The sequence below is a fragment of the Scyliorhinus torazame genome, chromosome 1 (assembly GCF_047496885.1).
Source record: "Scyliorhinus torazame isolate Kashiwa2021f chromosome 1, sScyTor2.1, whole genome shotgun sequence".
Taxonomy (NCBI): Eukaryota; Metazoa; Chordata; class Chondrichthyes; order Carcharhiniformes; family Scyliorhinidae; genus Scyliorhinus; species Scyliorhinus torazame.
Genome location: NC_092707.1, coordinates 362318227 through 362331016, shown reverse-complemented (window position 1 = coordinate 362331016; position 12790 = coordinate 362318227). Strand labels below are relative to the sequence as shown.

At 49.2% G+C, this 12790-nt stretch overlaps 1 protein-coding gene across 4 annotated transcripts in view; it reads right to left on the bottom strand.

Moving 5' to 3' along the window:
• LOC140426372 (tetratricopeptide repeat protein 7A-like) overlaps positions 1-12790 on the bottom strand; it is a 515720-nt gene that overhangs the window by 378160 nt on the left and 124770 nt on the right. For all 4 annotated transcript variants that reach the window (XM_072511044.1, XM_072511055.1, XM_072511074.1 and 1 more), the window contains exon 9: positions 9766-9903. In XM_072511044.1, the coding sequence (XP_072367145.1) occupies positions 9766-9903 (138 nt within the window). The remainder of the gene's footprint in view (positions 1-9765; positions 9904-12790) is intronic.

The following is a 12790-nucleotide window of genomic DNA, read 5'->3' as shown; positions in this document are numbered from 1 at the left end:
TCCCGGAAAAACTTGCATAAAGTTCAGATCTGTTCCACTGCATCATTTTAAACAGAACTAACTAATTCCCGCCTCATGCAAAATAAACCATTACAAAAGGCAGATGAGTGGGATTATGGTAAATGGAGGCTGTGCATGATCAAAAGAAATTAGCCTCCACGGGTCAATAGCCAATCTTGTTTCTTCATTCTGCAGCCTCCATACGCAGTAGAAATGTGGCAGTCACCACTGATGTATATATTGTATATATAGGATGTTGATCTAGGTGCTTTACGGTAAGGCCCCTGTACTACAGGTACGGGGGTAGATCCCTGCCTGCTGGTTCCACCCAGAGGGCGGAGTATAAATATGTGTGCTCCCAGTACATAGAACATAGAACATTACAGCGCAGTACAGGCCCTTCGGCCCTCAATGTTGCGCCGACCTGTCAAACCACTCTAAAGCCCATCTACACTATTCCCTTATCGTCCATATGTCTATCCAATGACCATTTGAATGTCCTTAGTGTTGGCGAGTCCACTACTGTTGCAGGCAGGGCATTCCACGCCCTTACTGCTCTCTGAGTAAAGAACCTACCTCTGACATCTGTCCTATATCTATCTCCCCTCAACTTAAAGCTATGTGCCCTCGTGCTAGACATCACCATCAGAGGAAAAAGGCTCTCACTGTCCACCCTATCCAATCCTCTGATCATCTTGTATGCCTCAATTAAGTCACCTCTTAACCTTCTTCTCTCTAACGGAAACAGCCTCAAGTCCCTCAGCCTTTCCTCATAAGATCTTCCCTCCATACCAGGCAACATTCTGGTAAATCTCCTCTGCACCCTTTCCAATGCTTCCACATCCTTCCTATAATGCGGCGACCAGAATTGCACGCAATACTCCAAATGCGGCCGCACAGGCGTTTTGTACAGCTGCAACATGACCTCATGGCTCCGAAACTCAATCCCTCTACCAATAAAAGCTAACACACGGTACGCCTTCTGAACAACCCTTCCAACCTGGGTGGCAACTTTCAGGGATCTATGTACATGGACACCGAGATCTCTCTGCTCATCCACACTGCCAAGAATCTTACCATTAACCCAGTACTCGGTCTTCCTGTTATTCCTTCCAAAATGAATCACCTCACACTTTTCTGCATTAAACTCCATTTGCCACCTGGCAGCCCAGCGCTGCAGCTTATCTATGTCCCTCTGTAACTTGTAACATCCTTCTGCACTGTCCACAACTCCTCCCACTTTAGTGTAATCTGCAAATTTACTCACCCATCCTTCTACGCCATCCTCCAGGTCATTTATAAAAATGGCAAACAGCAGTGGCCCCAAAACAGATCCTTGTGGTACACCACTAGTAACTGGACTCACGTCTGAACATTTCCCATCAACCACCACCCTTTGTCTTCTTCCAGCTAGCCAATTTCTGATCCAAACTGCTAAATCACCCTGAATCCCATGCCTCCGTATTTTCTGCAGTAGCCTACTGTGGGGAATCTTATCAAACGCTTTACTGAAATCCATATACACCACATCAACTGCTTTACCCTCATCCACCTGTTTGGTCACCTTCTCAAAGAACTCAATAAGGTTTGTGAGGCACGACTCACCCATCACAAAACCGTGTTGACTATCTCTAATCAAATTATTCCTTTCCAGATGATTATACATCCCATCTCTTATAAACCTTTCCAAGATTTTGCCCACAACAGAAGTAAGGCTCACTGGTCTATAGTTACCGGGGTTGTCTCTACTCCCCTTCTTGAACAAGGGGACAACATTTGCTATCCTCCAGTCTTCTGGCACTATTCCTGTAGACAAAGATGACTTAAAGATCAAAGCCAAAGGCTCAGCAATCACCTCCCTCCCTTCCCAGAGAATCCTAGGATAAATCCCAACCGGCCCAGGGGATTTATCTATTTTCACACTTTCCAGAATTGCTAACGCCTCCTCCTTATGAACCTCAAGCCCTTCTAGTCTAGTAGCCTGAATCTCAGTATTCTCCTCGACAACATTGTCTTTTTCATGTGTGAATACTGACGAAAAATATTCATTTTGCACCTCTCCTATCTCCTCGGACTCCACGCACAACTTCCCACTACTGTCCTTGATTGGCCCTACTCTTACCCTAGTCATTCGTTTATTCCTGACCTATCTATAGAAAGCTTTAGGGTTATCCTTGATCCTACCTGCCAAAGACTTCTCATGTTCCCTGCTGGCATTTTGTCAGCTGCTGTAGGAGGCCACACATCTCAGTGTAATAAAGCCTCGATTACATCCTACTCTCGTCTTTGTGTAATTGATCGTGCATCAATTTATTACACTGAGTTTTTCAGAAGATGGACCTCCGCACCAAGCCGGACCTCTGCATCAAGCCGGATCAGCTGCAGCTGCATCCGCAAGCAGACAACGCCAAAAAGGACTTTGAACATTGGCTAGCCAATTTTGAAGCGTACATCGGGTCTGCGCCAGACAAAATTCCAGAAGCACAGAAGCTCCAGATCCTTTACACGCGGCTGAGCTCCAACGTCTTTCCACTTGTCCAGGACGCGCCGACCTATGCAGAGGCCATGGCGCTACTGAAGGAAAACTACGCTCAGCGGACTAACACACTCTACGCCAGGCACCTCCTCTCCGCGCTGATATGCCATCAATTAAGACGGAGAATGCTGAGTGAATTAACTATGGCTTTAATTGACTTACAACAGAGCTGGCAGTGTGCCCCAGAATGAGGCAGAGAGAGAGGTCGGCAGCTTATATACCCAGGCCCTAGGGGGAGGAGCCACGGGCAGAGCCAAAACCATACAACATATAATATAGTGGCAATACTGTACAATACGTAATACTGTGGCAGCACAATACAACACGGTGGTTTCACCACATTTACCCCGTTTTTTAAAAAAGTCCAGCGGAGGTGAAGTGAACAAGTTGCGTCAGAGATTGAGTCTGACGGGGGCTTTGATAGTCCGCCGTGAACACCTCAGTTCCGGCTGTGATGTGGGTATCGAAGTCGGCTGAAGCATTGAGGCCTGTGTGTCCAGGAGCAGGACAGCTTCTGTGTTCTCAGGCGTGTCGGCAGCAACGGAGGAAGGGGTATAGAGTTGGGTCGAGTGGTAGTGGAGAGGGGAGGAATAGAGTCCAGAGCGCCGGTGACAGTCGCTGGGGAACCTGCGGGTGCCAAATCCCAAAGGGAGACTGTGTCCTCCCGCCCGTCATGTTGAGCCACGTGGGCGTACTGGGGATTCGCATGGAGGAGAAGGACCCTCTCTGCCAGAGGATCCGACTTATGAGTCCTCACATGTCGTCGGAGGAGGAGGACGGGACCCGGAACCATCAGCCAGGACGGGAGCAAGACACCTGAGGCGGACCTTCTGGGAAAGGCAAACATCCTCTCATGGGGGGTCACATTAGTAGCGGTGCAGAGAAGCGACCGGATAGATTGGAGCGCATTGGGAAGCACCTCCTGCCAGTGGGAGACTGGGAGACCTCTAGACCATAGGGCAAGAAGGACGGCCTTCCAGACCGTCGCATTCTCCCTCTCCACCTGTCCGTTCCCCCAGGGATTGTAGCTGGTAGTCCTGCTAGAGGCAATGCCCTTGCTAAGCAGGAACTGATGCAGCTCATCACTCATGAAGGAGGAACTCCGATCACTATGGATGTAAGTGGGGAAACCGAACAAGGTAAAGACACTGCTCAGGACCTTGATGACTGTGGCAGAGGTCATGTCTGGGCATGGGATGGCGAAAGGGAAACGTGAGTACTCGTCAAGGATGTTGAGGAAGTACATGTTACGGTCAGTGGAGGGGAGAGGCCCTTTGAAATCAATGCTGAGGCGTTCAAAGTGGCGTGAGGCCTTTACCAGGCGTGCTCTGTCTGGCCGATAGAAGTGTGATTTGCACTCCGCGCAGACCTGGCCGTCCCTGGTCATGGTCCTGACCTCCTCGATGGAGTAAGGCAGGTTGCGGGCCTTGATATAATGGAAAAGCAGGGTGACCCCCGGGTAACAGAGGTCATTGTGGAGGGCCCGCAGTCGGTCTACTTGTGCGCTGGCACAAGTACTGCGGGAAAGGGCATCTGGGGGCTCATTAAGATTCCCAGGACGATACTGGATATCATAATTGTAGGTGGCGAGTTCGATCCTCCACCTCAATATCTTATCGTTCTTGATCTTGCCCCGCTGTGTGTCTCTGAACATGAAGGCAACCGACCGTTGGTCAGTGAGGAGAGTAAATCGCCTGCCGGCCAGGTAATGCCTCCAATATCGGACAGCTTCCACAATGGCTTCCTTTTCGACTGTGGAGTGTCGAAATCTGGAAGCCTGGAGGGTACGGGAGAAGAAAGCCACGGGCCTGCCCGCCTGGTTGAGGGTAGCGGCTGGGGTCGGGCCCTAGGACTCTGTTTTCCACAACGTAGCCAAGGATGGCTAGTCGGGTTGTGCGGAAAACGCATTTCTCCTTATTATATGTCAGATTAAGGAGCTGGGCAGCGTGGAGGAATTTCTTGAGGTTAGCGTTGTGGTACTGCTGATCATGGCCGCAGATGGTGACATTATCTAGATACGGGAACGTGGCCCGCAGCCCATACTGGTCAACCATTCGGTCCATCGCTCGCTGGAAGACCGAGACCCCATTGGTGACGCCGAAGGGAACCCAGAGAAAGTGGTAGAGGCGGCCAGCTGCCTCGAAGGCAGTGTACTGGCGGTCCTCCGGGCGGATAGGGAGCTGGTGGTACGCGGACTTCAGGTCCACAGTGGAGAAGACCCGGTACTGCCCAATCTGATTGACCATGTCAGATATATGTGGGAGGGGGTACGCATCGAGCTGCGTGTACCGGTTGATGGTCTGACTGTAGTCAATGACCATCCGATGCTTCTCCCCAGTCTTGACGACCACCACTTGAGCTCTCCAGGGGCTGTTACTGGCCTCTATGATCCCTTCCCGCAGGAGCCGCTGAACCTCCGACCTGATGAAGGTCATGTCCCGAGCACTGTATCGGCTGCTCATACTGGTGACGGGCTTACAGTCTGGGTGAGGTTGGCGAAAAGCGAGGGAGGGGCGACCTTAAGGATCGAGAGGCTACAGAGGGTACAGACGGTGAGTGGGGGCAGGGGTCCATCGAACTTCAGGGTGATACTCTGGAGGTTCCACTGGAAGTCGAGACCCAGATGAACGTCCGCGCAGAGGTGCGGGAGGATGTAGAGCCTCAAATTTTTGAAATCTACGGCCCATACCGTGAGAGTCACGACACAGTACCCACGGATTTGCACGGTATGCGACCCAGAGGCCAGGCAGATTCTCTGGGCTGTGGGTAAAACGGGAAGGGAGTAGCGCCGTACCGTGATCAGGTGTATGAAGCTGTCTGTGCTCCCGGAGTCAAAAAGGCAGGCTGTCTCGTAGCCATTGATCCGGACCACCATCATAGATTTTGCGAGGTGACAAGGCCAAGACTGGTCTAGGTTGATGGAGGCGGCCAGGGGACGGCGGGCAGGCTTCGGACAGCGGGCGGGGCGGTCGAGAGTAGCAGACACCAGCTGATGGACGGGCGAGCCGGGGTTCCGGGAGGTGGCGGTGGACTTCGAAAATGGCGTCGGATAAGCAGCGGTGACTTCAAAAATGGCATCGGAGATGCGGCGCTGCACATCAGAAATGGCGTCGGAGATGGCGTCCACGAGGGTGCCGCCTGGTCGGAGGCATAGGCACCCATGTTACAGAAGGCCACCTCCAGCGATTCGGCGACTGCACCGTTTCCCGGAGGTCGAGTGTCTCCCTCCCTAGCAGGTGCTGGCGAACGCAGTGTGAGTCAATGCCGGCAACATAGGCGTCCTGGGTCAGAAGTTCGGTGTGCTTAGCAGCCGACACCGCCTCGCAGTTGCAGGCCCCGCCGAGAACTCACAAAACGTGCAGAAATTCTGCCAGCAACTCTCCAGGGCGCTGGCGCCGTGTGGCAAGGAGGTGCCTGGCGAACAGTCCGTTAACGCGCCTCGCATACCGTCCTTTCAAGAGAGTAATGGTTTCATCAAATGAGGCCGTGTCCCGGAAGATGAGAAAAATTTGCGGGCTCACCTGGGAGATGAGGACTCGCAGCTTGTGCTCCTCGGAGACGGCGACGGTGGCAGAATTGATGAAGGATTCTAGACAGCGAAGCCAGTGTGCAAAGAAGACATCGGCGTCGGCTGATTGGGGGTCGACCTGCAGGAGGTCCGATTTGAGACCCGGATCCATGTTAAACAGCTCTTTGATTTAATGTAAGTCAATTAAATTGATGTGCCATCAATCAAGACGGGGAACGCAGAGTAAATTAACTATGGCTTTAATTGACTTACAACAGAACAGGCAGTGTGACCCAGAATGAGGCAATGTGAAAGGTCGGCAGCCTATATACCCAGGCTCTAGGGGGAGGAGCCACCGGCAGAGCCCAAACTGTACAACATGTCATATAGTGGCAATACTGTACAACACGTAATACTGTGGCAGCACAATACAACACAGTGGTTTCACCACATGGGGCCAATGAGAGCAGACAGGACCGCACAGAGAAGATAGGAACAAAGGCGGGGGGGGGAGTAAGGAAGGAACTCAGAGAAACATCAGGAGGGGACACAGGAAAGGATTGAGGAGGGGGTCAGAGGGTTGTCCCCCCCACCCCCCACAAAGCCATAGGGGCAACAGCAACAATACAAAACGAAAGAGAGCCGACAACATCTATGAAGGAAGAAAAGGCCCAAGATGGAGCCCGAACAACAAAAAACAGGGGGGGGGGGGGGAACATGAAAGAGGAAGATGTAAATTTTACATACGGATTGTACAGTGCACAGGTGCAATAATTCGATATATATTTTTAATTTACATGTTATCATTTCATTTCATTTCCCAGTTGGAACCCGATTGATAGATACCCAGAAAGTAGCTGAAGAACAAACATACTGATGCACGATCAATTATTGCGAAAGCGAGATTAGAGAATAATCGAAGGCTTTATTAGACAAGATGTGTTCCCCAGCAGCTCGTAACAGAAAATGGCTGCAGCCGGGGATGAACACCTCTTTATACCGTCCACTGGGCAGAGCCAGCAGACAGGGATTTACCCACGTATCTCTAATACAGTAGTACCTCCAACACGGGTACCGTAATACATATAATACGGTCTACCACAGTGGCTAGTAAAACACTTCTCGGCCTCTTCGCTGCATTATAGCCACAGTGCAGGACGCACTGTCGTTCACTTATTTATTGGGATTCCCGTGGTCTTTAAACCAAAGAGACAAGTCAAATCACTATTTTTGAGACACTTCATAATTCAATGCTGTGCAAGAATCCACATTGTAGAAACAAAATTTAATTCCTGCCTCAAGTAAAAATGGGAATTGGTTTAGGTTTAAAAATTTGATGACTTTTTAGGATTACCCCATTGGATTAGAGCTGAATTACAAAAATCAAATCCAGACACTCACCAAGAAATGGGACCCCATTTGTACTGCAGAATCAAAGATTTAGTCAATGAACTTGGAAGTCCCAGCATGGATCTTTTTGGTCCCAATCAGATTTCGCTGCCTGATTGTCTATCAGTCAGCAAGCACTCCGGAGGAGCCACGGTAAGGAACCTGCTATTGCATTGATGAGAGTGTATGGGGAGGGTGTCCGATGACAGAGAAGAAGGCAAACCCCTGCTCCTCCCAGCCCACAAGCAGCTGTTGAAAGGCATTTTTCACAAAGCTTTCCTGGTCTCCCTTTAGCTGCCAGGTTTCCCCAAGGCCTGTGAAACTCAGTTGGCCAGGGTTAAACCGTTGACAGAGGTGAAATATGAGGCTTCCTGCTTCATTATATTTAAACGAACAGCTCACACCCTCAAAAGCAGTCAGCTGTCTTTCCCCTGCCCTGTGTCTGTTAACCCGTGGAGGTCGGTGGGTTGGAGGCAGGTTGGGCTCGGGATTGATAATTTGAAAACCTTTAAATGTTAAACTTATCTCTATTGAACTAGAGCTAACGAGAGCAAAATGACAGTTTACCATATTAAAAAAAACCTATGATTAAATACAAAGTGAGATTTAATTGCTGGGAAGAACTAAATTAAGATCCCAAATGAAAATCATGAAACCTTTCAGCGACTTATACAAAACATATGGGGCTGGATTCTCCGATTTTGGGGCTATGTCTGGAGGATCATAAGACCATAAGACATAGGAGTGGAAGTAAGGCCATTCGGCCCATCGATTCCACTCCACCATTCAATCATGGCTGATTTCAACTCCATTTACCCGCTCTCTCTCCGTAGCCCTTAATTCCTCGAGAAATCAAGAATTTATCAACTTCTGTCTTAAAGACACTCAATGTCCCGACCTCCACCGCCCTCTGTGGCAATGAATTCCACAGACCCACCACTCTCTGGCTGAAGAAATTTCTCCTCATCTCTGTTCTAAAGTGACTCCCTTTTATTCTAAGGCTGTGCCCTCAGGTCCTAGTCTCCCCTGCTAATTGAAACAACTTCCCTACGTCCACCCTATCTCAGCCATTCATTATCTTGTAAGTTTCTATTATATCTTCCCATGGTGTTTTACATGGGAACAATCAGCGAGGCCCCAGCACCAATCCTCTGGCTGGGGAGGGGCTAGCAGTCGCGCCACGTAAAACTCACGGCCTTCCCGATATAAACGTGTGGAGAATTGACGGGTCTGTGGCCGCGCATGCGCAAGGCGACGGCTTGCAGCAGTCGCACCGCACAACATGGCGCCGGTCATGCGCGTACCCGACCTGCCAGATAGTGTCCCCCTGGACACCCCCTCGCCACACCCAGGCCATCCCCCACCAGCCCTCGCCGAAGCCCCTCGATCAGCAGCACAGCTCCCTCCCGACTGTTGGCAACGCTGGACACAGTCCGTAGCCGCCATACCGGGTTCCTGAAGGCTGTGACCACACGGCAACCGCACGGTCGGGAACTCGGCCCATTAGGAGCGGAGCATCGGGGGAGGGCCTTCAGGTAACGCCCTGAGGCCGTCTCAACAACGTGTGCTATGCTACTCGATGTCGGTGTTTTGGAGGGGCTGAGCATCCGAAAACAGGCACCGCCCCTAAAAAGGGATTTTCCGCTCGATCGCCAATTATGAAATCGGCGTCGGGAACAGAGAATCCCACCCTGGGTCTCCCAACAAGTACAAATAGGTCATGAAAGATTATAAACCACAACATGAACTTAAATAAAATTAGACTTCAAATCAATATCAAATAACAGCTAAAGATGTTCCATATGTAGGACTAAGAACTACGCAGAACAGTCAGCCTCGGGGCAATTTTCTTTGGAGAACTAAGGTTTCCTGATGTAAAAGAGGAATTAAAGTGCAGATGAAAATTAAGAGAATGTAGCCATAAACCCTTGGTGAAACTGTAGAAATGAAGACGTACTTGCAGGATGTCTATTTTGGGTAACTGGCTGCTGCGGAAGTTAGAGGATCATCATTTGAAGCAGGCTGAGCTTAGAGAATTTGCCTACACTCTAAAATTAACTTGATTTTTACCCAATCCAAACTGTTCAATATTATATCTTCTGTTGTAGTATTCATGTGCCTCCTGTTCATCTGTTCGAATTCATGACACTCTCTTTCACAATTACTAATAAAGAATAATTTTCAATATACACCTCATTTTACACTGACTGTCCTGATTCATGGGTTTAGCTTTATTTCCATTCTGTGCATAATCTGCGGCTAAATTTGTGCATTTGAGTCAACTGATGCACCCACGTCATGCTCCTTTACAAAAATAAAATTAACTGCTTACTTCTGAGAGCATTTCATACTGTCCCCTTCTGCCCAAGGTTATGCTCAGGAGATCATACAAGGCAGTGGCATTTTGGAAGCTGATGCTACGATCCTCTCTCTGGTCTGGCGCACGGCTTATTACACCATCTCGATTTGCCTGCACAAGTGTGAGAGAAAAAAAGTTATTTTAAGAAGGTGTAAATGTAGAAATTGTCACTGTTCTGGACTTTTTCTTTAAGCGGGAGCAAGCTAAAGGGCCAGGTCATGCACTGCAAGAGCGTCAATAAACTTGGGAGTGCAAGGTGATGAAATTGGAACAGTGATTGGAAGAATCCAAGCTGCGAATGAAAAAGAAACTGGAGGAGGAAGGGTAAGATTTCTTCAATTTTGAGGTCTTGAGTGTGTCTTAGGACTGGGAAATTTAACATTCAGTCCAAATGATTTTCTATATATAAAGTGATCCCCAAAATTATACGTCCACTGATTTCAATATATTGACAAGCAAGGCCGTGGGTGGGGGGGGTGCGGGGAATCTTTATATTTCAGCCCAGTTACATCTTGTGGTTTTGGCTTGTTTTATGTGAATACCTTGACTATCAGCTCCTGAAAATTTCTCAGGATATCCAGAAAATTTTTGAAATATCAATATTATTTAAGCATCCCCAGTATAAAGGTAGTCATTTTGTCATTTCAAAATTTAGTTGAGCCTGGAGATGCATTTTGGACCATGTAACACTAGAGTGAGTTACAGGTTGTCACTGGAAGAACAGTCAAGGAACAAGCATATTGCGCACCACTGAAATATATTGGCCCAAGTGCAACTTTTTCCTACAGCATGTCGTATAAAGGCTGAATTTGCTTTGGAGTAGGCTTGGGGTTGAATTTAACGGCAGCATCAGTAGCCAGTGCAGCCCCTCCACAGCCATTTCTGGGAGACCTAGTGGGCTTAAATGTCCATCAGGCAATTAACTGCCTGCTGTTGGGGCTCCTGTATCTTTAAAGGTAAAATTCCCACCACCGAGCTGCCAGCCAAATAGTCCCAGCAGTGTCACTAGGAACAGTGATCACTGATGGAATTGCAGAGTCCACAGAAGACAGATGAGTGGGGCATGCTCTTTGGAGCTAGTCAGGCAAAATGAAAGAGGGGGAAGGGTCATTGTTGTGGATGGGGGGGGGGGGCAGCCCTTGCTGTTGGGGGGCAGGGTGGAGGGGAGACAAATGTCGATCAGGGGTTCACACCCCTCCAAGCCCAATAGGTTTCTACTGGACATAACAGTGGCAGTGGGTTCAAACCTGTAAGTCGCCATTAATTGTTCACTTAAGGACCTCAATTGGTCTCTGGGTAGGAAGGCCATCCCTGACCTTTGCCCCACTCCTGACTTCCATCAGAGGCAGTTAGGAAAGCAACAGGCTCTCCACGCAACACCTTCCCACCCAATACAAAAAGCCTTCAGCCCACCTGGGAGCTGGGGAACAGTAAAATAAATACAAATACTCATAGAAAATCATTATAACAACGAACTGGTGTTAATACAGTTTTATAACATATAGAAACTATTGCAGAACCTGTAGGATGGACTATGTATTAACTGACTGGTTTAATAGTATATTTGGCACACTGGGAAAAAAATTCCCAAGGGTTTTCCAGCAGCAATGGTTGGCTGCGTAATAGTAAATGTCATAGTCATTGTCATTTCTCTAGGGGCGGGAAACGGGGCATCATTGATACAGTTGCAGATTTATTAAGAGCTAAGGATGAAATTTTCTTTATGCAAACTAAGTAATAAAATTGCAAATCTGTCCTTTAAAATCTATGGACAGAATTTTACAGGTTTGCTGGTGAAGGAGGCCTTTAAAATTCCCAGGAAAGCCTGTCCACGACCCTCCTGACCACCTCGACCTGTCTGCAATTATACCGGGGACAGGCGAGGCCACGGCTAACCTTCCCTTGCCCCAGAGGTCCTTAAGTGGGCCCTTAATTATCACTTAAAGTGCCGTCTTGCACCCGGCCTCAATTTTGAAACTTGCCGGAGGGGAGTTACGGGGGTACAGGGATAGCACTGGGTGGGCTGCATTTTATAATAATAATCTTTATTAGTGTCACAAGTAGGTTTACATTAACACTGAAATGAAGTTAGTGTAAAAAGCCCCCAGTCGCCACATCTTGGCACCTGTTCGGGTATACAGAGGGAGAATTCAGAATGTCCAATTCACCTAACAGCACGTGGTAGGAAATCAGAGCACCGGGAGGAAGCCCAGGCAGATACAGGGAGAACTTGCAGAATCCACACAGACAGTGACCCAAGCCAGGAATCGAACTTAGGACCCTGGCGCTGTGAAGCAACAGTGGTAACCACTGTGCTACCGTGCTGCCCTCCCCCCCCCCCCCCCCCATAATGTCCTAATACTACCCAATGGGTCCGATATGTATAGCAGCAGGCTGTCCGCATACAGCAAGATTTATTCTCGGCATCCTCCCTCCCATGCACAATCCCTCTCCAGACCCCCAATGACCCATGCCATTGCCAGCAGCTCTTATCGCCAAAGCAAAGAGCAACAGGGGGACCCCTGCCTCGTCCCCCAATGCTCCCAAAAATACACCAAACTCACTCGGTCCGTCCGCACATTTGCAACCAGTGCCTGTATAGCAACCTGACCCAGTCCACAAACCCCTGCCCGAATCCAAACCGCCCCAGCACCTCCCACAGATACTCTCACTCCATCTGATCAAACGCCTTCTCCGCGTCCATCACCATAACCACCTCTTGCCCCTCCGAAGGCATCATAATTACATTAAGCAGCCTCCTTACATTTGCCGACAAATGCCCCCCTTCACAAAACACGTTGGGTCCTCGCCTATCACCCTCGTGACACAAACCTCGATTCGCGACGCCAACACCTTCGCCAACAGCAAGGCGTCTACATTCAATAACGATACCTGGCAGTATGACTCACACTGCTCCGGTTCCTTGTCCATTTTCAAAATCAAGGAGATGGAAGCCTGCGACAATATACGGGGAGGTCCCTCCTCTCCCTTGGCTCAT